A 27,689-nucleotide genomic window follows, 5' to 3' on the forward strand; every position below is an offset into this window, starting at 1 on the left:
GCAAGATTTCCAAAAAGTAAAGAAACTTAGTCAATCACACTCCTACGGTTGAACATATTTTAGGAAGAGCATAAAATACCATAATATGTAAACTATTATAAAAATCAATTTAAATATAGCTTATTTTATCTCTCTCATTTAAAAATTCTATTATGCATATATTTTCTAATGTACATAATGGATTAGTACAAGTGATTACATGCATATGATTCGTAAATAAATAGTCAATGTTAAATGTCAAGCCCCCCGATTTTAACTAGCAAAGGAATAATCAAAGTTGAAAGAACCCTGCTCTAGGATCCAGTTGACCCTAATGCTTAGCCATCATGAGAGTCTTACGGCTGGCTCTCAGCACACACATAATTCTGGAACTCCCCCAGACACCCATTAGCAGGGGCAGCTTAGGGGAACACAGGCCTTACCCTTATCCTTATGAATGAGGGAGTTCTCCTTCATCCCTCTAGTTCAACTGATGCTTTAGTATCCTCTCACCATTGAATTTCACTGTCCAGTGGACGTGTTCCATCCTGGTCCTCTTGCCATGTTCTTGTAACTTGTACTCATTGTGCACCTTTTCTAAATGATACTGCTGATGAAAAAGTAATTCCTTTAAAACATTCAGTTATAAGAATATTATGCATCTTGTAATTTGTTTAGAGGTGGTTGAGTCTCTCGATCATGTAATTATACCCTCATTTCCTCCTGAGGCCTGATGACGGTGAGGTGAAATACCCAAAGTCACTCTGAATTCTGTGGCATAGCCGAGACCAGTCCCCGTGGCCCTTGCTCCCAGGCTGGAGACGTCTGTCATCCTCCTTGTCCACCTTGCCTGCCTTGCAGACTCCTAGGATTGAACTTTCTCACTATTCCCACACACACCATTTCCCCTCCTTCCTGAGTGGCCACAGGAAAATTAAGACAAGCTCTTCGGTCTTGTGCAGTAAACACAAAACAGTTACAAATCGATTACCCTTTCAAGGACAGTTATTTACTTGATTCCTCATTTGTTCATGGTCTGAATCCTGAGTTGGAAAATTGGTCTATTGTTAATTAGTTTGCCAGATCTGGCCTCTAGGTTCAGGAAGTGTTAAACCCAGTGAAATTGATGGGAGAAACATATAAAAATAATAATTACTGTTCTGTAATGAAACTGACCTTTGTTTTTCCCCTCAACCATGTGTCTACAATGGCTGCCACCCAAGTGGAGGACAATAAAATACAAAATGAGATTAAAGCAGTCAGGAGAGCCAGTTGATGGGCTAAGAGTGATAGTGTGAAATGCAGAGGGAAAAGGGGGGGTATACAAATATGAATGTTAATAAATAAGAATTAAGTAGCTAAAAGAAGTCACCTTGGACAACTTTTCTTCTTGAGATTAAAGTGTGTGCCTGCCACAGTGTTCATTCTGTTTCATTGTTACACTGTGTTAGTTAAGGCTGGCCAACTGCTGTAACAAATGAACCCCTGTGTTTCCATACCTTAACACAGTAGGTGTTTAACTTTCACACAAGTGACAATCCATTGGAAGTCAAGGGTGGGGGTATCTCAGGGTCACACAGTTTTTTGGGCTTCTGCCAGCTCGGCTGTTTTCAACTTTGACCTTCCAGGGTTGTCCAGTACATCGACATCCCTGACAGGATGAGAAAACTAGTTGGTTACTGAGCCAAACTTAGGTCTGCTCGCCTGTTCAGTAAAGCCAATCTACTGACACCAGGTTGTGGTGAAGGAAAATACAGCATTTATTGCAGGGCACCAGGCAAGGAGAACGGGCAGCTCATGCTCAAAAGACCCAAACTCCCTAGTGGCTTTCAGGGAAGGGGTTTTAAAGACAGTGTGAGAGAGGTGGCTATAGGGTATGTGATCAGCTTGTGCACAGTTCTCAGATTGGGTGGCATCAAAGTGAAGTTTCAAGCATCATCAACTTTCTGGTTTCAACCAGTCTAGGGCCTACATGCTTGCAGTCAGTTTTCCTCTGGTGGGCTCTGCTTCCTGTACAAACAGCTTAGGAATGTGTGTCACGCCTGTATCTGTATTTGTCAGGGAACTGCAGGTTCGGCAACTCTGCTATGTGGCCGACTTAGAGTCTGAATTGTTACCAGTTTCCCGGCCCAATTCTTTGTTTCTACATCTTCACATTTCCTGATTCTTTGTTTCTACATCTTCACATTTCCTGATCATTAACTCTTTGAGTCAGCCTTTTGAGACTCAAGGGAGACCTGGGAGACTAAGGCAAAGGCCTTTTACTTCAAAGGACAGGGGCACAGGGGCTTGTATATGATTCCAATCTCCCCTTTTCTTTGATACTCCTCAATCTTGAAGGGAACAGGTTCAGGAAAAGAAGGGGAGTAAAGTTTTGGATAGAGAGGTTAATCATAAACTCAGCAGAGGAACTCAGTTTTAGGGGGACTTTGTTTCAAGAGTTTTTCTCCATACATTGCCATTCTTAGCTGTTTTGATAGCCCTTTAAGCGTATCTTCTGTAGTGTTTACTGAAAATGTGTTGAAGAGAGATGAACTGATGAAGTGGAGAGCTGTAAGGTGTTATACAGAATCGTCAGCCCTAGATCTGACCATCGTCATGTTATAGGTTGGGGTTGTTAGTTATGTGATTCCTTCTGGCCTTTTCTTGAAGTTCCTATTGTGGTACAAGTGCCTGATTCATCACTTCTCTCTTTCTCACTATAAAAATAGCAATAAAAATAGAGAATATTTCAAATTATTCCATTTAAAGTAAACGTTGTATGATGCATACCTGCTTTGAACTGCCTTTGAGGAACACTGCCAAAGTAGCAAAATTTGAAGAAGGCAGAAAAATGACAGGAATGGCTAGAGTTGTTTCTCATAAACTCAGAAAAGAGGTAAACCCTTTACCCTCATCTTTCCAGCCAGTGTCTGGAGAAATCCCACCGTATTTTCTCCTAAAGGTTCTAATTGAATGTATCTATTATGTATTCCGCTTACAAAAGAACCTGCTGCCAAGAATGTCAGTTGTTAACTTGAGATCAACTACTTAATTTACTTAATTGATAACATCTTATTTAGGCTCTCTTACTTGAACTTCCTTGCATTTGAGTTCTAGAGACTAAGCGACTACACATGAAACAGTATTTGAAATAGCACTGAAAATAAACTAAAATTTCAGAATATATTTAGGACTTACTCATTCAAAAGAAATTGACCTCTGATTGAACAAGGGAGAAGAGATTTCATTATCACAGAAATAACACAGTTTGGTGCCCTAAAGGATTTCACTGGCGGGTTTAATGTGTGTGTGTGTGTATATATTATTATTAAAATTAGAGTCATTTCCTACCAACCATTCCTTTTGCTATAGGAGAGCAAACAATAGAATATAGATAGTATGAATGTTCTGTTTCCTTCCTCTCCTCTTTTCTCATTTTCTTCATTCATTCTTTCTCCCTTCCTTTTTTAAAAAAATAAGACATACTTATGAGCTTCTTGAAAACAGAAAATGTAGAGAATAACTTTGAGGAGTATTTAAGACAGGGTCAACAAAGGCTTGGTGAATGGATCCAGAGCTTTGGATGGTGAACAGTTAGTTGTATCCACCTATTGATTGAGTCGGTGGGAAAATATATAGATGAGCAGGTTTGCGAGAATGTTTAGGTATAAGAAGGTTGGATAATGAGTTGGTTTTGAGTAGGTTGTGGGATATCCAGGAAGAGATGTCCAGAAGACAACTGGGAATGTGTGTCTAGAGCTGAAAGGAGAGATCTGGAATAGAGATACAGGTTTAGAAATCTTGGAAGATGGATATTAATTGTAGTTGAGGGAATGCAAGTGATCTCAGGAATGGTATGTTGGGGAGATCAGAAGAGAGCTGGGAAGGGAATGACAGGACATAACAGGGAAAGAGGAAGGAACATGTGGAGAAGACTCAGAATGTGGAAAGCCATGAGGGGATAGACTTATATTTTAATGTTTTTTAATTTTATTTTTTTTAATTGGTGTAACATTGATTTATAACATATAAGTCTCATGTATACAACATTATATTTCTACTTCTGTATACACTACAACGTGCTCACCACCAAAAATTTAGTTTCTGTCACCTTCCAGTTGACCCCTTTACCCATTTCACCCTCCCCCTGCCCCTTCCCCTCTGATAACCACTACTTTGTTCTCTGTATCTACGTGTTTGTTTTGGTTCATTTTGTTTGTTTGTTTGTTTATTAGTTATATTCCACATATAAGTGAGGTCATACAGTACTTCTCTTTCTCCCTCTGTCTTATTTCACTTTGCCTAATGCCCTCAGGGTCCATCCATGTTGTCCCAAGATTTCGTCTTTTTTTTTTGTTCATGGCTGAGCAGTATTCCATTATATATAGATATACCACATGAGAAAACAGAATTATAATTGTCCAAGTGTGGATAATCCCAAGTACCTGGAAATGGTTAGTGACAGGTGTTGTAGAGAGATCAACTGGAATTAAAAATAAGCAAATAACCCTGTTGGAAGTTGCTGAGATATTTAGGGTGATGTTGAGCATCTTTTCATGTGCCTCTTGGCCATCTGTATGTCTTTTTTGGTGAAATGTCTATATATAGGTCTTTCACCCATTTTTTAATTGGGTTGCTTGTTTTTTTGATATTGAGCTCCATGAGCTGTTTGTATATTTTGGAGAGTAATCCCTTGTCCGTTGTTTGATTTGCCAATATTTTCTCCCATTCTGAGGGTTTTCTTTTCATCTTGTTTATGGTTTCCTTTGCTGTGCAAAAGCTTTTAATTAGGTCCCATTTGTTTATTTTAGTTTTTATTTTCATTACTTTGGAGCTGGGTCAAAGAGATCTTCCTGTGGTTTATGACAGAGTGATTTTCCTATGTTTTCTTCTAAGAGTTTTATAGTGTCTGGACTTAAATTTAGGTCTTTAATCCATTTGGAGTTTATTTTTGTGTATGGTGTTAGGTAGTGTTCTAATTTCATTCTTTTACATGTAGCTGTCCAGTTTTCCCAGCACCACTTACTGAAGAGGCTGTCTTTTCTCCATTGTATGTTCTTGCCTCCTTTGTCGTAAATTAGGTGACTGTATGTGAATGGGTTTATCTCTGGGCTTTCTGTCCGGTACCATTGATCTCTATATCCGTTTTTGTGCCAGTACCATACTGTCTTGATTACTATAGCTCTGTAATATACTGTGAAGTTGGGGAGCCTGATTCCTCTAGCTCCATTTTTCTTTCTCAAGATTGCTTTGACTATTTGGGGTCTTTTGTGTTTCCATACAAATTGTAAAAATTTTTTGTTCTAATTCTGTGAAGAATGCTGTTGTAGTGTGATAGGGATTGCATTGAATCTGTAGATTGCTTTGAGTTGTGTAGTCATATTCACAATATTGATTCTTCCAATCCAAGAACATGGTATATTTCTCCATTTGTTTATGTCATCTTTGATTTCTGTCATCAGTGTTTTATAGTTTTCTGAGTACAGGTCCTTCGCCTGCTTAGGTGGGTTTATTCCTAGGTATTTTATTTTTGTTGTGATGGTAAAGGGGATTGTTTCCTTAATTTCTCTTTCAGATTTTTCATTGTTAGTGTATAGGAATGCCAGAGATTTCTGTGCATTAATTTTGTATCCTGCAACCTTACCAAATTCATTGATTAGTTCTAGTAGTTTTCTGGTGGCATCTTTAGGATTTTCTATGTATAGTATCATGTCATCTGCAAACAGTGACAGTTTTACGTCTTCTTTTCCAATTTGTATTCCTTTTATTTCTTTTTCTTTTCTGATTGCCGTGGCTAGGAATTCCAAAACTATGTTGAATAAGAGTGGCGAGAGTGGACATTCTTGTCTTGTTCCTGGTCTTAGTGGAAATGCTTTCGGCTTTTCACCATTGAGAATGATGTTTGCTGTGGGTTTGTCATATATGGCCATTATTATATTGAGGTAGGTTCCCTCCCTGCCCATTTTCTGGAGAGTTTTTAATCATAAATGGGTGTTGAATTTTGTCAAAAGCTTTTTCTGCATCTGTTGAGATGATCATATGGTTTTTATTCCTTAATGTGTTAATATGGTGTATAACATTGATTGATTTGCATATATTGAAGAATCTTTGCACCCTGGGATAAATCCCACTTGATCATGGTGTATGATCCTTTTAATATGTTGCTGAGTTCTGTTTGCTAGTATTCTGTTCAGGATTTTTGCATCTATGTTCATCAGTGGTATTGGTCTATAATTTTATTTTTTTGTGATATCTTTTTCTGGTTTTGGTATCAGAGTGATAGTGGCTTCATAAAATGAATTTGGGAGTGTTCCTCCCTCTGCAATTTTTTGGAAGAGTTTGAGAAGTATCGTTGTTAGCTTTTCTCTAAATGTTTGATAGAATTCACCTGTGAAGCCATCTGGTCCTGGACTTTTGTTTGTTGGAAGATTTTTCATTACAGTTTCAATTTTATTACTTGTGATAGGTCTGTTTATAGTTTCTAATTCTTCCTGGTTCAGTCTTGGGAAATTGTATCTTTCCAAGAATTTGTCCATTTCTTCATGGTTGTCCATCTTATTGGCATATATTTGTCTGTAGTAGTCTCTTATAATCCTTTGCATTTTTGCGGTGTCAGTTGTGATTTCTCCTTTTTCATTTCTAATTTTATTGATTTGCATCCTCTCCCTTTTTTTCTTGATGAGGCTGGCTAAGCATTTATCAATTTTATCTTCTCAAAGAACCAGTTAGTTTTATTGATCTTTGCTTTTGTTTTTTTCATTTCTATTTCATTTATTTCTGCTCTGATCTTTATGATTTCTTTACTTCTACTGACTTTGGGTTTTCTTTGTTCTCCTTTTTCTAGTTGCTTTAGGTATAGGGTTAGATTTTTTTATTTGAGATTTTTCTTCTTTCTTGAGGTGAGGTTGAATTGCTATAAACTTCCCTCTTAGAACTGCTTTTGCTGCATCCCATAGGTTTTCGGTTGTTGTGTTTTTGTTGTCATTTGTTTCTATGTATTTTTTTATTTCTTCTTTGATTTCTTCAGTGATCTCTTGGTTATTTAGTAGCACACTGTTTAGCCTCCATGTATTTCTGCTTTTTACAGTCTTTTTCTTGTAATTTATTTGCAATCTCATAGCGTTGTGTTCAGAAAAGATGCTTAATACGATTTCAATTTTCTTAAATTTTCCGAGGCTTGATTTGTGACCCAAGATGTGATCTGTCCTGGAGAATGTTCTGTGTGCACTTGAGAGGAAAGTGTACTCTGCCACTTTCAGGTGGAATGTTCTATAAATATCAATTAAATCTATCTGGTCTGTTGTGTCATTTAAAGCTTGTGTTTCCTTATTTATTTTCTGTTTGGATGATCTGTCCATTGGTGTAAGTGGGGTGTTAAAGTCCCTTACTATTACTGTGTTACTGTCAATTTCCCCTTTCATGGTTGTTAGCATTTTCCGTATGTATTGAGGTGCTCCTGTGTTGGGTGTATAAACATTTATAATTCTTATACTTCTTCTTGGATTGATCCCTTGATCATTATGTAGTGTCCTTCCTTATCTCTTGTAACAGTCTTTATTTTAATGTCTATTTTATATGATACAAGTATTGCTACTTCAGCTTTCTTTCGATTTCCATTTGCATGCAATATCTTTTTCCATCCCTTCACTTTCAGTCTGTATATGTCCTTAGGTTTGAAGTGGGTCTCTTGTAGACAATATATATTTATATATGGGTCTTGTTTTTGTATCCATTCAGCCAGACTGTGTCTTTTGGTTGGGGCATTTAATCCACTTACATTCAAGGTTATTATCGATATGTATGTTCCTATTACCATTTTCTGAATTGTTTTGGGTTTGTTTTTGTGGGTTTTTTTCTTCTCTTGTGTTTCCCGCCTAGAGAAGTTTCTTTCGCATTTGTTGTAGAGCTGGTTTGGTGGTGCTGAATTCTCTTAGCTTTTGCTTGTCTGAAAAATATTTTGATTTCTCCATTGAATCTGAATGAGATCCTTTCTGGGTAGATTAATCTTGGTTGTAGGTTTTTCTCTTTCATAACTTTAAGTATATCCTGCCACTCCTCTATGGGGATTCCTTTGTATGTTATTTTTTGTTTTTCCCTTGCTGCTTTTAATGTTTTTTCTTTGAATTTAATTTTTGTTAGTTTGATTAATATGTGTCTTGGTGTGTTTCTCCTTGGGTTTATCGTGTAAGGGACTCTCTGCGCTTCCTGGACTTGGGTGACTCTTTTCCTTTCCCATGTTAGTGAAGTTTTTGAATGTAATCTCTTCAAATATTTTCTCAGACCCTTTGTTTTTCTCTTCTTCTTCTGGGACCCCTATAAGTCGAATGTTAGTGTGTTTAGTGTTGTCCCAGAGGTCTCTGAGATTGTCTTCAATTCTTTTCCTTCTTTTTTATTTATTCTGTTCCTCAGCAGTTATTTCCACCATTTTGTCTTCCAGCTCACTTATTCGTTCTTCTGCCTCAGTTATTCTGTTATTGATTCCTTCTAGTGTATTTTTCTTTTCAGTTGTTGTGTTGTTCATCTCTTGTTTGTTTGTTCCTTAGTTCTTCTAGATCTTTGTTAAACATTTCTTGTATTTTCTCAATCTGCGCCTCCATTCTATTTCCGAGATTCTGGATCATCTTTACTATCTTTACTCTGAATTCTTTTTCAGGTAGATTGCCTATTTCCTCTTCATTTATTTGGTCTTGTAGGTTTTTACCTTGCTCCTTCATCTGTGACATATTTTTTTGCCGTCTCATTATTATTATTATTATTTTGATGGGTGGAATTGTGTTCCTGTCTTACTGGTTGTTTGGCCTGAGGCTTCCAACACTGGAGTTTGTAGGCTGTTGTTTAGAGCTGGGTCTTGGTGCCGAGATGAGGAACTCCAGGAGACGTCACTCTGATGAATATTCCCTGTGGTCTGAGGTTCTCTGTTAGTCCAGTGGTTCAGACTCAGAGCTCCCACTGCAGGAGCTTCTGTCCAACCCCTGGCTCATGAACCACAATCCTGCAAGCCATCTGGGGCAGAAAAAAAAAAGAAAAGGAGAACAATAACAGTAAAAAAATAAAATTAGACTAGGAAACTAACAGATATGTCAGAAAGAATATAAAATTTAAAATATAGATGAAACAACAACCAGAAGGTAAAACAGAATCACACTAGTAAAAAAGAGGAGAAGGGAAAACAAAAAAAGAGGCTGTGGAGGGCGGGCCCTAAGCAGGGGTGGGGTTTGGGCTGTGGGTGGGACCTATGCTTTGGACCCACCAGGCTGGAAAAGGCCCTGGGTGGTGTGGGGGTGGGGCTTAGGCTCATCAGAACAGAAGGGGCCCAGGCGTGCCTCCTGCCTCTGGTCTCAGAGGGCTGGGGACCCCACCTGGGGACCCAGCAGGCTTCCTGGGCCCCAGTGGCCTGTCCAGCCTCCACTTCTCCTCCACTCCCAGAGGCCCCTTCCCGCCTGCCACTCCTGCTCTCCCCAGGCCTCCCTCCTACCCCCCGGGACCAGTGCGACCCAGTGTGGGGGGAGGTGGCCTAGCAGGGCGGGGGGCCTGGCCTGGGAGCCCGGCAGGCTTCCCTGGCCCGGGAGCCCGGCAGGCTTCCCTGGCCCAGGTGGGTGGGGCAAACACCCTCGCTCCTGCCCCTGCTCCTCCAGTCCTGGAGGGCCCCGTCTGCCTGCCTTTCTTGTTCTGCCCTGGCCTCCCTCCTACACCCCCAGGACCAATGTGGCCCAGACGGTGCCTCTGAGGGTGTAGGACCCGGCCGGAGAGCTGGGCAGACTTCCCTGTCTGACTGGGTAGGGGAAACGCTGGGTGCGCTCCCACCTGATCGGAGCTCCCGAGGGTCCCTCCAGGCGTGGGAACCCCTCCCCCCTCTCAGCAGCTCCTCAGGGGCGTCAGTCTCATCCAGCCTGCACTTCTGCTGACCCCTCAGTCCCCCCACATTCTACCAGTTCGCTTGGGGGTTCCTCCTGTCTCCTTGGGTGTCGAGGTCCCCCACCAGCCTCCAGCAGGCAGCCAGTTGTGAGGAGGTGTGAACTCCACGTCTTCCCACACCGCCATCTTGACTCCGCCCCTCCCTGAATAATTTACTGTATTGTTATTTGTTGATTTTCTACAAATTATTGGGAATTCCCTGGCGGTTCAGTGGTTAGGACTCCGTGCTTCCACTGCAGGGGAGCCCCGGGTTTGATCCCTGGTTGGGGAGCTAAGATCCCGCAGGCCGCACTGAGTGGCCATAAATAAATAAATGCTAACCTTTTAAAAAATAAAAATAAAATTATCTACTGCTTTTTAATGTAGGTGTATAGACAGATAAAGTTTGAAGGTTCTAGACATCATTGATCATTAAATAGTGCTGTCTAGAAAAAGAAGTCACATTTTCAAGGCTGTTGAGAGCTCCAAGAATGACAAGAATTTTCCTCACTGCTGCACTGCTGCTCTCTGGAACCTTCCCCCACAACTCAAACATAGTTGACAATCCCTCTTCCTTCAGATTGCTGTTCATCGTCACTTCCTCTGGGAAGTTCCTCCCTGATCTCTCTGATGAAATAAAATCACCCCATTCTGCACTTCCACCGCACCCTATACTTCCCTTATCTAAGCACTCGGCACAGGCACGGTCTTACATTGATGTGTGTAATTATTTCATTGTCTCATCCTCCCGCTCTTTAAGGGTAGAGTCATAACTGTTGTGTCACCATTGTACTGCTGTTATCTAGCACGGCGCCTGACACATAGGAGGTATTTGGATAGAATGATTCGTGGATAGGTGGCTGGCTGGCTGGCTGGATAAAGACAGAAGAATGTTTCTTTCCATAGTGTCTTCACCCCAGCTCTGTGTTGTCTTCCTTCTACATGGATTGCTGTTTCTGCCCCTCTCCTACTGGCAGCGTCACAACCTCCCTTGCCATCCAGCTTAGATAGCACCTCTTGGTTTTAAAATGACATCCGGATTCTCAATTTCCTAGTAAAACTCCTATGAAGACCCAGACAAACAAAAGACAATATCACACCAGAAAAACAAAACGAAATAGTCAGACAACCTACTGCCTGCAAGGAATTCAACTCAATTAGGAAAAGTTAATTATATTGCCCGTGTTCTTCTTTATAAAGCAGGGTGCCATCCACAGCCACTCAGCCAACTGCTCCTTTGTGAAATAACCCACCAAACAGGGGTGTGGTCAGGTAGTCATGGCCAACTCGTGTTCACTCTGCTGTCTGCTGACTGGACTTCTTTCCATTTTTGTGACCTGAATTGTGATCATGATGTTGGACTCAGTGAGTTAGGCTTCTGTTCATCCAGAGAAACTTTGGGAGCAGCATGAGATCACACTCACTGCCAGCTAGACTTTTTGGAGCTTCTTTCTAAACTGGGTGTAATGGCAGCACCTTTGGCCTCACACTGAGGACAGGACTTGTGTGGGCTACTCTCTGAGCCTTCCATTAGTCATGCGGACGAGCAGGTCAGATGGATCTTCACCCTAGTTCTCTACAGCTCTTTCTTTAAAGGCCAGACTCTGGCGAGCTCTTCGTTTTATGTAGTTCATAGATCACACCATGTACCAGACACTTTGCAAGAGGCAGAGAGGATACGAAGGGAGATCTGGACGTGACTCAGCCCTCAGGGAACTTACACTCTACGTGCAAGACAGACATGTATACAAGTAACCATCATGCAAGGCAAGGTGGAGTAAATGCAAAATCAACTTAAAATTAGCACGCTGTTAGAATGGAGGCGGTGGAGTGATGTGGAAATTCACAAAAGGCTTCACACAGGAGGCGTATTTGACTAAGAATGAGAAGGATTCCAGAAAGCAGAGAACAGTGTGTAGACAACTCTAACCTGAGAGAACCGTTTACCTAAAGTCTGGAGATGTGGGGAATGCCCATAGACTGTGGTGAGTGAAACATGGGGTACATGGTGGGTGATATGAGAAGTGTTTTAGGGCCCGGATCATGGAGGTCCTTGAATGTCACACTAAGAAATTGGAACTTTATTTGGTTGGCTATTGAGACTTGATTCAGAACTTAGTTCTGAAGGGAGGTAAAAAAAAAAATCAGGCCTATATTTTTAGGTGATTCTAGTGGCATTATATATACAGATCAGAGGGACACGAGATTAGAGACTTGATATAGTCAACAGAAAAATTAAGACAGGTCTGAACCACAGTGAGGGTCCTGGTCATGCAGCAGTGGGATCGCACCACGGGAGTCATTGGGGAGGCGGGACGGTGGAACTTGCCCAGCCCCAGATGTGTCATGTCCTGGGTTTAGGGTTCTAAGAAGTGGTCTGAAATGTTAATACCAGACATAGAGGCTTAGCAGGGTTTTTTTTGGTTTTTTAATAAATTTATTTTATTTATTTATTTTTGGCTGCGTTGGGTCTTCGTTGCTGCATGCGGGCTTTCTCTAGTTGCGGCGAGCAGGGGCTACTCTTCGTTGCGGTGCGCGGGCTTCTCATTGCAGTGGCTTCTCTTATTGCGGAGCACGGGCTCTAGGCGCGCGGGCTTCAGTAGTTGTGGCGCGTGGACTTAGTTGTTCCACAGCATGTGGGATCTTCCTGGACCAGGGATTGAACCCGTGTCCCCTGCATTGACAGGGAGATTCTTCACCACTGCGCCACCAGGGAAGCCCTATGTTTGCTGTCTAATTTCTCTCTTGGACATTTTAAAGTTCAGTGTAAATACTTCATGGTTATCCTAAAAAGTATCAGAAAAGATAGAGTGTAAGTGAATGGCCTTAGTAAAAGTGTATTTACATAATAGAATTTTTAATTGCAAGATGTTTTATCATTGAAGTTACTCCCAATATTGCATGAGAAGTGTGACTGTGCAAGGCTTTCTCTTACCAGACCTCAGCGCAGGAGCTCAGCTTTTGTTGCCTTGGCAATTACAATAGCAGGTGACGAAAGGGAAGAAGATGGGGTAAAATTTCTCAAAACAGGGTTCTCAGACCTATGGGGTCACATAGACTTATTCTTGAGGATTCAAAACTCCTAAAACCATTTTGTAAATAGCTTCTATTTTGATGATAATTTGTTTAAAATTATTTTAACATTTCTAAAAATAAAAATTTACGATGGTAATTTTTATATCTGAGATTTTAGTTTCTTAAGTCTCTTTCCCAAAATGGAATATTTAAGATTCTTTTTTTTTTTGAGATTCTCTCTTTCCTTTTTTGCTTTGTATCATTGACGGTTGGGAACCTTCAGTCTTAGCAAAAGATAAATGGGTTTCCAGTTGTCTCTAAACCATTGAAGTAAGGCTCCTCCTCCCCCACTCTGCTCGTATTCAAGGAAGGGAAAAGGTGAAGAGTTCAGTGCTGCTGAACAGAGCTCACCAACTACCTAAAAGGAATATTTTGAGGCCCAGGATTAGTAACAAAGAAAATGTGTAAACATGAACGGCTTTCCATATTTTTATATATATATATATATATATATGGGGGCATGTTAATCTGGCATCTTCCTGCATGCTAAATTCAAAATGTAAATACAATAGAAAAAGGAAAAAAAATTATTTCTCTTTTGGTGTCTATTTATTGTATGAAGCTACAGCCGAGCATAACGCACAGGTGGTTTAAAATGCTTCTCTGCCATCTGAGATCTTGGCTTGCCAGGGTATAGATGCGGATGTCACTTTAGGGAATTGGGCTTATTCAGTATGTAAAATGAGGCTGGCCTGGGTTCAGAGGTTTTGTCTGTGTCTTTAACAATTAACAATTTTTGCTTCCTTTTTTTTTTTAAGGTCTTTTAAATTCTCTCTTTTTTTTTTCCCTTTTTGTCTTAATCTGTAGATTCATAGATTGAAATTACCGAAATTTTTTTGTCAAATGCGCTAAGTCTTAATACCTAATATCTGTAATATATATTTCCTATCAAAAGACATAGGAACTATTAGTATATAAACCAGAGGTCATTTTAATCTGGTACTGAAGTGAAATTCTCATTTACAACCTTGTTAAAAAGATCTGTTTTCTTTTTTTTATTTTTTTGATGAAGGTCTATGTGGTATCCACGTTTTAGATTTTGTAATGTTGTAAAAAAAAAAACCAAACTAGATTTTGTTTCTCCAAATCTGATGTTTTGTGAACTTATTTTATGCAAAGCATTTGGCATTTAATTCATGGCATGGGTTCTTAAAACAAAAAAAAGGGAAAGTGGTTTATATAAGGAAGGTATGGCTCAGTATTACTATTACACATAAATACATTAACGGTAAAATCAGTACTGTCTCAATAGCACATAATGTAAAAAGAAAATCAACTCCTAGATAAATGATGAAGGAAGTAAAATACAAATCTAGGTTTGACAGCAATATCTAGACAATGCCACTTATTTATATATATATATTTTTTAAGGGAATTTTGTGAGCATTTAGGATTATAGTGGCTGCCTTTTTGATCCACTGTGTTACTCTATGTAATTTTAATGAAGAGGGCAGTATGTAGCAATAAGAAACAGAAATGTTGAGACCTTTGTGGACCCTCTAGCAATCAGTGAATATCAGATCACAAATCTCTCCAGCTTTAATTACAGGCAAAAGAAAAGACAAAATTAGCATTTTAATATAGAAATATCTTAGGCTTTAGGAGAATTATGATAAATATAATGTTGCCTAGTGAACCAAAGAGGGGATATTACAACAAACTGTCTTCTTAGGAATGTTTGTTTAAATGAAGGCAACAATACTTCATCCTTATCTTTTTCGGATAATTATCACTGTTTCAGGCTGTTCTTTGTTCCAGGTTTAAAATACCTTTAGTTGGGGGGAAAAAAAAAAGAAAAAGTAATTGACAGTGTTTGTTTTCTGTAAAACTACAAGAAGGAAAAAATGCTGTTTGCTTGGCACTAACAAGATAATTATTTTAGGGAGAGCTTTTGCTCTGCAGCTCTGGTTCACTGGTGCCATGGCAGCCCTGCACTTGGATGCATTTAGGTTACGTCGTTTCAGCTACAGCGTATTAAACTAACTCCTCTTCCAGGGCTGAGTTTTGCCCACCTGTCTCCCCTAAAACACCTGCAACATATGTTTGCATAACCCTGTAATACTTTGCCTTTGGGGTCCTGAGAAATTCCCCCAGAGCTTTTTGCTTATAAACAGCTGAGCAATTCGTTTTTCTAATGGCAGTTGCTTTTCCCCCAGCATTGAGGCAATAACATATTCACTAAAATAAGAGTCTCATTTTTCATCAAAGGGAAACGTTCGACGTATTTTTTACAGTGCTGTTTCTCCTTCTGAGCCTTATTCTTCCCCTAATCTGCCATGCTAAAAATTAAGAGTTGGTAGCAAGGCATTAGGGGAAAGCACACTAAGTAATGCTTCATTTGTCAAGTATTTTCTTCATGCCGAACAGACATTGTATGTATATTGTAAATATAAATTAACCTTTTTTAGTAAACAAGTGCTACAGGAACTTTATCAGTTTAATGTAAAAATTGTAACCAATAAACTATAAAAATAATAATTTGGACTTATTGTAGGAAATCACTTTAATTACTGTAACCTCATTAGCTGGCAAACAACTGTGCATTAATAGTATGTGGTTTTACAATTTTTTAAAAATTGTATGTATGTACGTACTCCTGTTCTGAGAAATAAGACAGCTTTTCTCCCCACATATGAGGTCCAATGTGCATGATCTATTTTCCTAAATATGTGTTTTTACTTTTTAAAAAGTGGAATGTTTGGTAAAATCTGCCCTAAGTTTATATATGGTTATCAGAAGGACGAAACACTGCTTTCTCTACCTGTTTGTTATCATGGATTTCAAGTCGTCAAGCTGTCGGATCTGCTGTCAAAGTTCTGTTTATCAGTGCTCAGTGGTATCAGAAGGTAATTGTAGCTTCCATTTTATTGAGTTTTACGAAGTGCCCAGCACTGTGCCGCACTTAATGTTCATTGTCCCGTTTAATCCTTTCCGTTATGTTGCAGATGAGAAAACCTGAGCCGGAGTGTAAATTGACTCCTTCCCAGCCAGGCATGGGAGGGGCGGGCTCTGGACTTGAACCTCCCTGACTCTGGATCCCTGGCCTCCCCTGCCAGGCAGCCTGTGCCTCTAAAGCAGATGTTAGGTCTACCTTAGTCCCTTTGTTTCTAACGTAACACTTTTACTCTTCTTTACCTCCCGCTGGTACATTCATAGATTAGAACAGGGATCACTGGAATTGCTTATCTTTTGCTCCGTTCAGTTCTACGTGTGTTTACAAGTAGCCAGCCCTTTGAAAGGCAGGCGATGTGTTGTTCCAAGCAGGATGAGTACCTCAGACTCTTTTCCTTCTGGAGTTCCCATTAACAATGCAAAAGGAGATTATCATCCTCAGGTGAGGGAAGGGAGTTAGGGGATCAGTCTAGAAAATACTATTTGTGATGACCTTTGTTGGATGAGTTTGATTTCACCAGGCTCAGAACAAGGAAAATTGTCACATTTCATCTTGTGGTTAATTTCACTTCTTCTGGTTAGTTGTACTTAGTGTGGGTTAGCATTTAAATATTTTTGTACACTACCGTAGCAAAGTGAGTTTGAACTTAAAGTCCTGAAATATTACTGTGCGGGTAAGGGTGGTAGGGAGGGACTTCTATTACAGAGTAGAGAGGAGGGGAGTTGTCCACCATCAAAAGCCACACTCAGTAAGGGACAGAGTGTTTTACCTGAAATTACATTAAGGTACAGCTGACTATCGTATAATATAGAACTCAGAAGCGAAGAATGTTAACTATAACGGAGAGGTTAGGTTTCAATCAGTTTTGTCCCTAACATTGATTGCTGTCATTTAAGCACTACTTGTAAATTGATTTGATCACACCAAATTAACCAAAGCATTTTGAAAATTCAGAAGTACCACACAAGTTTGGTTTGTTTTGTTTTTTTTCCGTATAGTTCCCTCTAGGATACTTGTTTCTACTGTTATCTATCCTGCTTCTGTAAGTCATTTTGTCCACAAGGCTCTAAGCTGCCTCCCCAGATTTCAGCCTATCTGTGCCACAGGTGGGAGTTTCAGCATTCTTCTTCTATTACCATAAAGTAACATGCTGAAGAGAAAGCCTTAAGAAGAGCTCCAACAGCTTGTTAACAGAGAAGGATGGAGTGGTACTTGGGTACTTAATTAGCTGCAATCTTGTGGAAGATTTATTTCAAGTCCATCCAGGTTGGTCTAGGAAAGGCATGGTAAACCCAGGGTGGATTGAATTTGATTTCTGCATTTTCATGTATAGTTATGTAGACTTCTCAGGTCATGAAACATAATTGGTATTCCTCTGTACACAGACCAATATAAGTTAGGGTATAATTACCATTTTTTCTTCTGAAGAAAAATTCCCCCAAATAAACAGAAGTGGGTTTTTTTGTTGTTTTCGTTTTTGCTTTTTTTTTTTTTAATGTACATTGGCTTGGAAAAGCTTATAATATTTGGAATCCTGACTGTGTGAAAGTGGGTTTAAAATAATTACTAATTGTTCCAATCTTTTGCAAAGACATACTTTTAAAGTTGTCCACCACAGCGAGATCAGCTCAGTGCTTTGTGATCGCCTGGAGGGGTGGGATAGGGAGGATGGGAGGGAGGGAGACGCAAGAGGAGTGAGATATGGGAACATATGTATATATATAACTGATTCATTTTGTTGTAAAGCAGAAACTAACACACCATTGTAAAGCAATTATACTCCAATAAAGATGTTAAAAAAATAAAATAAATAAAGTTGTCCACATCACATGTCCTACACAATGAGAACTTAAAACTGTCATTGGGTCTGGTCTTTCTTACATACAGAGTTTTATATGTGTAGAATTCTAGTGGCTCTTACATTTCAGAGGAAATTCCAGATCTATAAAAAAATAGAAATCAAAACTGTTATATTTCTGTTAAATTTTATTTGGAAAAAAATTCTTTGAAATAAGAAAGGCAAATGTTACTTTTAAAATGTTTCAATTGCATGAGGTTAGAATTCTGCTCATTTAATCTCATCCCGCTAAGGAAACCATTGCTGTCATTTTGGTACATAGTTGTGTGAGAAGATATTGCTCCAAAATTTCTTGACTTTTTAAAACCTTATTCAGAAGAGACTAAACTAAATTAAAAGAGAAGAATTATAGGTGAATTAAAGAACTGTCAGTACTGAATCTTAATGTATAAAAAAAGGCATGTGCCCTTTTTAAATAAGTGTCTATACCTGTTGATTTCTATAGCCACATGTTGGCTTACAGAGGTATCAGACATTCAGTAGCTACAGCCACAGGTGGCCATTGAGCACCTGAAGTGTGGCTGGTCCAAACTGAGATGTGCTCTCAGTGTAAAGTATACACAAGATTTCAAACATTTTGTACGAAAGAAAGCATGTAAAATATCTCTATTTTTTATATTGATCACATGTTAAAATGACAACATTTTGGATATACCAAATGAAACAAAATATTATTACATTTACTTTCACTCTTTTTTTTTTTTTTAACGTGGTTGCTATAACATTTTAAATTACATATGAAGCCTGCATTTGTGACCCACATTATATTTCTGTTGGACAGTGCTGGTCTAGACCATCCATGTGTACACATACTTCTGTTTTAGTAACAATATCACCTTCTCAGATAGAAAACCCTATTGAATGACTTTAAACTCTAACTTCTGATTTTATTTTCTTACATTTCGAATACTATTTTTCAACATCATCTTTCGATTCTTTCTTTTCCATCCCAGTACAGTGGCACTTTAAACTGCCTCTCCTTTTGATACTAGTAAGTCTCCTAGGAATTTAAATAGGCCTCAGTGAAAGCAATACTTGAGCCTCATTCATATGTTCAAGTTAGATCATTATTCCTAATAATGGCTTTAAGTGCTTAGATAGATCAGCACTTCGTGTCTTGAATTGCTTGTCATTTCTTTATAAAGATGTTTCAAGAAATTGCTCCATGCATTCCCTGCTTTCATTGTTTTCTAGCAAAGGGGAACATAATCCTTTATTAATTTGTTGAAAGTCAGAGAAGAAAAGCCTTTTATAGTAACGAAAACAAAATGTTTCCAGGTACTGAGAATAAAGAACAAAATTGGTTATGAGTGATAGTCCTACGCGAGTTAATTTTTAAAATAAATCATGAATGCGCTGTCAGTCTGCCAGTGCCTTTAACCTCTATTTCATTTTCCCGTTATGCTTGGGTCCAGGTTGTCATCAGCTACCAAGAGGAAACCTATGTAATTCCTAGAGAGCTAGAAGTTGCACTGTTAGACTTAATAGTATGGTAGTCATGGAAGCATCAGTTATCTTCATCAAGGCAATTCAGATTTGATTATTGTAGAACTGTGTTGAATACCAAACCAGTGGAGTAGTAGCTGGAGCCAAATCAAGGGATTGTCATTTTTGTCAGATGATTACGCCTGACTTGGAAGAGATATGAAAGGGTTGAGCTCTGTAAATATTCTCTTTTCAGCAGAAAATGAAAAGGTCCATCATGGCCTTAAGATGCAGCTTGTTAGCTTGATGAATTTCAAACTATTTAACCTTAGCAATCATGTACCCCCGCCTACATGCAAGTAGATTCGTGCCTTGGGATTATGTCTCCAAGGACTGATATCAAAGCATATTGGTAATTTTCTATTAAGATAAAATGCAGCCTTTTTATGTCTAGTTAGATCTCTCAAAGGACAGGGCATGCTCTGGTTCAAAGTCCTAATTATTAACTTGAGTTATATGTTCAGGTAAACATTGGAACACATTTATTTATAAGTTTTCAGAAACTATTTAAGGAAAAATATATATAATTTAACCTTTCAGAGATGATGGTATTCATTTAAGTTATGCTATTAGCGTGTTACATTTTTATAAACTGAAAGTGTATTTGATTAATTTGTATTTGGCTGAGGCACTTGATACTTTTAAATAATAGACATATTAAATAATAGCAACCTATGTAAATAGACACACCCAACCTAATGATTCAAGGACATTTCTGCAAGTTTATAAATAATACTACATGCCAGAAAGTACGATGTGTTGCTGCTTTTATGAAAATGTGCATTGGTCAGTTTGCTTTTGTATTTCTACTACCTGGGCACTTATTAAACTCGTATATGAGAATAGATGACATAGAAAGTGCAAACTTCAAAAGAATTGCTGAGTTCTGAAATAACTCGTTCATTTTAGGAGAAGAAAGACTCGGTGTGCCATCTAGTGGGCATACATAGCACTTTGGTTATCAAAAACTAACTTGAGTTTTGCTCTTCTTCAAATGCAGCTTTCTTGACACTTTGTGTCTCCTAGGCCTTAGGCATAGATTATGCTGGGGTTAATCTCATATAATATTTCAGTTTTGTTGTAATTTTGTCTGATTGTATTTTGGAAAGGCATATTGAAAAAGATCAAAATTATCAAAAAGAAATCTAATGAAAGGAATAAATCTGTGTGAACTATGAAACAGGTAAAAAGAAAATGTATTAAAACAATTTCAGTGTTTAATCAGACTAAGATCAGTTAAGGCAAAACTTCAACAATAAAAACAAACCAACAAACAAAAAAACAGGGAGCTCCCTGGCAGTCCAGTGGTTAGGTCTCGGCACTTTGACTGCTGTGGCCCAGGTTCAATTCCTGGTCAGGGAATTAAGATCCCACAAGCCATGAGGCGCAGCCAAATTAAAAAAACAAAAAAACCCAAGCACATTAATTATTAAACTTCATTATTATACGTATTTTTTTCTGAAAAAATATAAAAACAATTGTTTCATTCTTTTATGTGTTAATGTATAATTTAAATAGCTTTATACATTTTAATTTACTGCTTTTTTTTTTTTCTATAGAGAAATCCAAGACCAGTGACTTATCAGTTCCATCCAAATTTAGATTATTACAAAGCCCGAGGAGCAGACCTCATGAATAAAAGCCGGTAAGTCCTCTTTCTCTGATGAAAGTCACTAAAATATTCTTGGAGATCGTCAGGAAATGTTACACATCTGCTGAAAATAATTTCCCAGATTTGAGTATACCAATGGTTAATGCATGTAATGAATCTTTGTAAAATAAATTATCTGAGTTTTTTTCTAAGGCATGAGCAAAGGATGTATGTTGATGTCAGTGGTAAGGTGAAAAATTAAATAAATTTAAGAGTACTTGTTACAGATCGAAGTTTGGCAACTTTGTTCTTCTGACACTAAGAAACCTGAATAAATTGTGCCTGCTTGCGCAGTCTCTTTCTAGACCCTAACTGTTGATTAAAAAGAAGCAGCTCTATAATATATGTTTAAATTATTTCAGTAACAAAATTAAAACTGGGTTTCCCAACTGTCTTTAGAACTACACAATAAGCTTATAAATGCATCTTGTGTGTGCATTTGTGATTACATACATAGAAATTTTAAGGGTCACTGTAGGAATAAAAAAACATTAAAATCCTACTTTTAAAAGAAATTAACACTGGCATAAAGGGTTGATGAACAGTTTTGCTCTTTCATAATACTATACTCAGATGTCTCAAGAGTTAACTCATCAAACCAGAACCATCTCAAATTAGAACATAATTTCAAAATTTACTCTGGTAGACTAAAATGTTAGTCATGATAAATGCTGCAAGTTGTCCGAATTTTCTTCCTTAAGCATTTTGCCTCTGTGCTAGCTTTCCTTCAGTAGAATTCCAACAACCTAAATATACATGGCTGGAGTACACATACATGATGTGTTCTGCTCTTACTTGGAGAGTTTTAAAAAAAAGACATAATTCCTGACACATCGAAACTCATGTCTGAGGGGTGAGAGGATTTTATAAGAAAGCAGATAAATTTAAACTTGCATTTTGAACCCTTAGTGTCACGTTATTTTTAAATTACCCATCCTTGATTGAAGTCTGTCTCATGTTTTGAAAGGCTATGTAATTATGAGACCAGTTCTGTAGCCCACGAGGCTTCTGTGAGACTCCTTTCTGTTTGTTCATTTCATCTGATTCTTGGTTCACAAATAAAAGGTTTTTCCCTATAGTCCCTTTGTTCATTTAATTTAACAAATTCTTCTTGAGTGCCAGGCTCTCAGTATTCTAGGCATTGGAGATAGTGAACAAACCAGACAAAAATCCTAGCCCTCAGGAATCTTACAGTCTAATCACTTGTATTTCCTCCCTGTCAAGTATTTAGTTTTGATATGTTTTTTAAAAAGTATATTTTAGGTACTTTCTTCATACAAGATCTTTCCAGCTGGAGCTCCTTCTTCTCTCCCCTAATCTCCACCCTGTACCCCCTGCCCACCACCTCCCCCAGGTTAGTTTTCACAGGACGGCCTGTAAACTCTCAGTTTCCAGCAGATTAGATCACACTCCCACTTGAACCTCCAAAGGCTTCCTAATACCTCCCATAATCCAGTCTTCTTCCCTTGCCCCTCCCCTAGTGACCTCATCTCCTACACCCTCCCCTTCTCTTCCCTCTTCCTTGAGCTTACCTGGGGCCATAGTGCTTCCCTGTTCTCCTCCCACCTCCCCTCTTCCTTTTCAGCTTCATGATTTATGGCTCAGCACAAATATCTCACACAAGGCAAGCCTATCTCTCTCTCACAGTTGTTTTTTCTAATTGACATATAGTTGATTTACAATGTTGTGTTAATTTCTGCTGTACAGCAAAGTGATTCAGTTATACATGTATCTACATTTCTCTTCCATTATGGTTTATCACAGGATATTGAATATAGTTCCCTGTGCCATACGGTAAGACCTTGTTGTTTATCCATTCTCTGTATAATAGTTTGCATCTGCTAATCCCAAACTCCCACTCCATCCCTCCCCTCCCCACCCCCCCTTGGCAACCACAAGTCTGTTCTCCATGTCTGTCAGTCTGTTTCTGTTTTGTAGGTAGGTTCATTTGTGTCATATTTTAGATTCCATATATAAGTGATATCATATGGTATTTATCTTTCTATTTCTGACTTACGTCTTCTTTTTCCATTCATCTGTTGATGGACATTTAGGTTGTTTCCATGTCTTGGCTATTGTAAATAGTGCTGCTATAAACATAGGGGTGTATGTATCTTTTCAAATTAGAGTTTTCTCTGTATATATGCCCAGGAGTGGGATTGCAGAATTATATGGTAGCTCTATTTTTAGTTTTTTGAGGAACCTCAATACTGTTCTCCATAGTGGCTGCACCAATTCACATTCCCACCAACACTGCAAGAGGGTTCCCTTTCATCCACACCCTCTCCAGCATTTGTTGTTTGTAGACTTTTTGATGATGGCCATTCTGACTGGTGTGAGGTGATACCTCATTGTAATTGTGATTTGCATTTCTCTAGGGATTAGTGATGCTGAGCAGCTTTTCATGTGCCTGTTAGCGATCCATATGTTCACACAAGCCTCTCTTGACCTCCCTTTTGTCTTCACCTCCCTTGGTCACTCTCTACCCCACTGCCCCCATCTTATTTTCATAGCATTCTTTACTCACAGAAGTCATAGACATATGTATCATCTATCTCCCCAACCTCCCCGCTAAAGTCAAGCCCCCTGCAGGCAGGTCCCTTGTCTTACTCACTACTTGAGGGCACCTGGATAATCCTGGCTGGTGTGGGGAGGTTACTCAGTATTTGTTGTATGTATACATGATTCTATTTTTGCATTTTTCAACATCTACTTTTATTTTTTTTTTCAAAAAGGAAATAGACTGTACCCTTTCCTTTTTTTCCCCTTCATGTTTTATCTTTCTTTCATTTAGCTTTCTGTCCCAGCATTTTTCTTCTCAAAAATGTTGGTTCTGTTTTATGTATTTCCTTGTAAGCACATTGAGATTCTTACACAAAGTAACACTGTAAGGATGCAAGGCAGATTTCTCATCATCACTGTTGCAATTTCAAAGCTTGAAATTGAAACTGAACCAAATAAAGTGTAGTGTGTGAAGACATCACAGACCAGCAAATGAGGAGAGAAAGAGTTCAGAGATGGTACTGGGAAACTTGACAAATCTTTTGAAAAGGTATCAACTTATAAACTTAACACACACCAGAATAAACTCTGAGTTAATCAAAGTTCATTCAAACAAGCAAACATAGAAATAAAACACAAATGTCTGTCTGACCTCTAGTTACTAGACTTTTTATCCTTAAAAGTAATGGAAGAAATCACAAAGGGAAGGACTGGTGGATTTTACTACACAACTGTTTTTAAGTAGATGTCAAAAATAAAATAAACTGAATCAAAAAGGAAACAGAAAATTGGGAAAATATTTGTAGTATAAATGACTGACAAACTATAATATCATTAATGTATAGAAACTTACACAGTTCAGTAAGAAACACAAGATCTGTTTCAGGGGCCATCACATCTCCTGACGTACTCCTCTCTGCCCAGAGGTTCTCAGCCCAGGTGCATGGCTTTACGTTCCATTTATGACTAAAGGGTCCTTCACTTATATCTTCAGTCTGACCTCTTCCCTTGAACTCCAGACTCATATGTTCCAAACTAAACTCTTGATTCCACCTCCACACACCTGTTGTTCCCCCAGTGTTTCTGCATCACAATGAATGTCATGACCCAGTTGATCAAGCCTTAGAATTGCCTTTAACTCTTCTTTTTCTCTGACATCACACGTCAGGTGCATCAGCAACTCCTATTCAAACTATATCCTGAACTAAGCCACTTACCTCTCTCTGCAGTGGTGGCACCAAGTCACGGGGCCTTGCCCATCTCACCCCCACGGTCTCCTAACCCATCTCCCTATGCAAGTCCAATCATATCACTCTTCTGCTCAGAGCCCTTCCGTGGCTTCCCAAAACATTTGGGGTCAAATCCCAAGCCTTTTCAGTGGTCTGCAAGGCAGGCCCTACATGATCCTGTCTCTCCAACCCCACCACCCTGCTCTCTTGTTCACTGGACTCCAGCCACACCGGGCTGCTTACCATCCCTCCAGCTCTCGAACAAGTTCCCACTTCAGGAGCTCTGAGCTTGCTTTTCCCCGTGTCTGGGTTCTTCCCCAAGAATCCACATGGCACACTTACTGCTCAGTCTGTGTTCAAATATCGTCTCTTCAGAGAACCTCTCTTTGACTGCCCTGTCTAAAATAATGGACCACTCTACTCTGTCCCTTTAATTTGCTTTGTTATTGTTTTTGTGGGGTTTTTTTTAATAGCTGAAATGGTATTTTTCATTTTTTATTCAGCTTTTCAGTTTGTTTTTATAGTTTGTTTCTTGCATTGAAATGTAAACTCTGCATGTTTGTCTTGTTAACTGTCTTATCCTCAGCACCTAAAATAGTGCCTAGAATATAGTAGGCACTCAATGAAAGAAGGATTGCAAACAGCAAATAAACCTTTAAGAAGCTGTTCAAACTCATAATTTATCAAAGAAATGCATAATTAATTAAAACACCTATAAAGCACTGTTTTTCACCCTTCAAATTAGCAAATTAAAAATAAACAAGGCAGAGGTAAGTAAATCATCACAATCTACTGTACGGCCTAGGCCCATAGTTAATAATACTATATTGCGTACTTAAAATTTGCTAAGCGAGTAGACCTTAAGTGTTCTTATCACAAAAAATAAAATAAATAAAAATAGTAGTGATAAAGAGGGTGGGAGGAAACTTTTGGGGGTGATAGTTAGGTTTATGGCATAGATTGTGGTGATAGTTTCACAGATGTATACTTATCTCCAAACTTATCAAGTTGTACACTTTAAATGGGTACAGCCATTGTATGTCCGTTATACCTCAATAAAGTGGTTTTGAATGAATGAATGAATGAATGGGCAAGCTAGCACCAGTGAAGGTGCACGGATATCCTTAGTCACCAATACAGGGAGTATAAGTTGAGACAAGCCTGGTAATCTTGCCAAATAGTACTCCTAATTCTGTATGTAGCCCTTATAACTACCACATTATTCCCCAGAGGTTTGTTTATCCATGATCAGAAACTATTGTAGCTGCAAAATCCTTGGGAAAGTCCCCCTTTAGCTATTTAATGCCTAAGATGCTTTTACCAAGCTGGACCCTTCAGCCATAATTAGCCTTACAACTACTTTCTTAGCTGTATAGAGGCTATTAAAGAGTTAATGCATTGGGACTGTCATTGAGCAGCAAGACAGGTAGTGGGGATGGTCTAGAGGGAATTTATATCCTCATGGGGGAACCCCGAGCAGGGATCAGTTAGCAGAGGACAGGCAAGAGGCAGGCAGACACCTGGAAAGCAGGGAGCTAATACTTGCTACGTCTAGGGCAATGGACTTCTATTTGTGTTGCTTATCCAAATGAGGGATGAGGATGCAAAGATGACATGTGATTTTTGAGATAAGAATATCTCTAGAAATCAAGAAGCCTGATTTCTCTTCTCTGCTTTACCATGGATTGCTATAATTAAGTCTTTAAACGCAAGTGCCTAGGTATTTTAGTGGTAGATTTTCCATTACGTGTGTGGGTAATATTCACTGTGCTCTGATTTTACTTACTTGCAAATTTCTCTTTAAAAATGGGAATTGACATTTTGTTATTCATTCAATTTTTGAGCTCAGAACAATAATTTAACACTCAAATCCTGCTCCAATTTTGTCCTAAAATAACCATAAATTGCTGCTATACATATTTTAAAAAAAAAAAAAAGCACATGTAAATTGTGACTGGTCTTCAGAAAGACCCATCTAATTTACTCAGGAATCTATGACCACTGAAATGCCCAATTGAGAAGTCATGGAACAGAATTTAATAGTTTTTAAATACTGCAACCTCTTATAAGAAGAGTAGAATCTCATACCTTCTTTATTACAGAACATTCATGGATTTTCTGTTTTGAAAATGACCCAACACAATTTCTCAGAATGTGTAGTTTTTATCTGCTCTGCAGAGGTGATGAAATAATCATGCCTGAGCTGTCAGCAGTGACTCAAGGCCACATGTCACTTTATCTAGTGACACCTTTTTTTTTTTTTTTTTTTTTTGCGGCATGTGGGCCTCTCACTGTTGTGGCCTCTCCCGTTGCGGAGCACAGGCTCCGGACGCGCAGGCTCAACGGCCATGGCTCACGGGCCCAGCTGCTCCGCGGCATGTGGCATCTTCCCGGACCGGGGCACAAAGAACCCGTGTCCCCTGCATCGGCAGGCGGACTCTCAACCACTGCGCCACCAGGGAAGCCCCTAGTGGTGCCTTTTTACAGACTCCACAACTATAGGTCTTTTAACTTGCTTAAGCAATTTCACATCACCAAAGTTAGATATTTCGCTTGATTAAGTGAGACCTTGGTAGAGATGGAAGAAACCAAGCTCAGTTCCTGATCTGCCCACTCACCAGATCAGCAATCGCATTCTATGTGCTAATATTCCCAGCTTTCCTCTGCCTTGTGTCAGAGCTTAAACAACTTAACTGATACCAATAATGAAAGATTCCAGAATTAGAATTCTGGCAGGTACAGGCCTCTGGCAGGCCTCTACAAATGGCCCCTTGTCAGGATCCCTGCATGGGATCCAGCAGGAAGCCAGGGAAAGATGATTCTAATAAGAGTGTTCGCTGGGCTTTGAAGATGTTTTCCACATTCCTCAGCTGGGCTCCAGTGACGAAGTAGTGATGGCGTCCAGTCCATTTGTACCCCAAGAATGCCTGATGGCCAATAATTTTCCGTCTCTCCTTGGGATCAGGATCTGCCTCAGCTTAGGAGCGTTCTTCTCAGGACCTGGCCTAACAAGAATGTCCTAGAAAGTGCGTGATCCCAGGAGGCTCAGGAATTCTTCTACCAGTTGTCATCTTATGCTAGAATTTGAGCTTTGTGAGAACAGGGACCACATCTGCCTCTGTCATTGCTGTTTCCTCAGTA

At 39.0% G+C, this 27,689-nt stretch overlaps 1 protein-coding gene and 1 non-coding gene across 2 annotated transcripts in view; both read left to right on the forward strand.

Annotated features, from left to right (window-relative positions):
* The window catches only part of TBC1D5 (TBC1 domain family member 5), a 543,452-nt gene that overhangs the window by 428,064 nt on the left and 87,699 nt on the right, over window positions 1–27,689 (forward strand). Inside the window, exon 17 of the mRNA XM_060149553.1 lies at window positions 20,726–20,811. Coding sequence (XP_060005536.1) covers window positions 20,726–20,811 — 86 coding nt within the window. The remainder of the gene's footprint in view (window positions 1–20,725; window positions 20,812–27,689) is intronic.
* On the forward strand, window positions 20,457–20,528 carry TRNAQ-UUG (transfer RNA glutamine (anticodon UUG)). The gene has a single exon. It is a non-coding gene; the product is annotated as a tRNA-Gln (tRNA).

The sequence above is a fragment of the Lagenorhynchus albirostris genome, chromosome 5, assembly GCF_949774975.1.
Source record: "Lagenorhynchus albirostris chromosome 5, mLagAlb1.1, whole genome shotgun sequence".
Taxonomy (NCBI): domain Eukaryota; kingdom Metazoa; phylum Chordata; class Mammalia; order Artiodactyla; family Delphinidae; genus Lagenorhynchus; species Lagenorhynchus albirostris.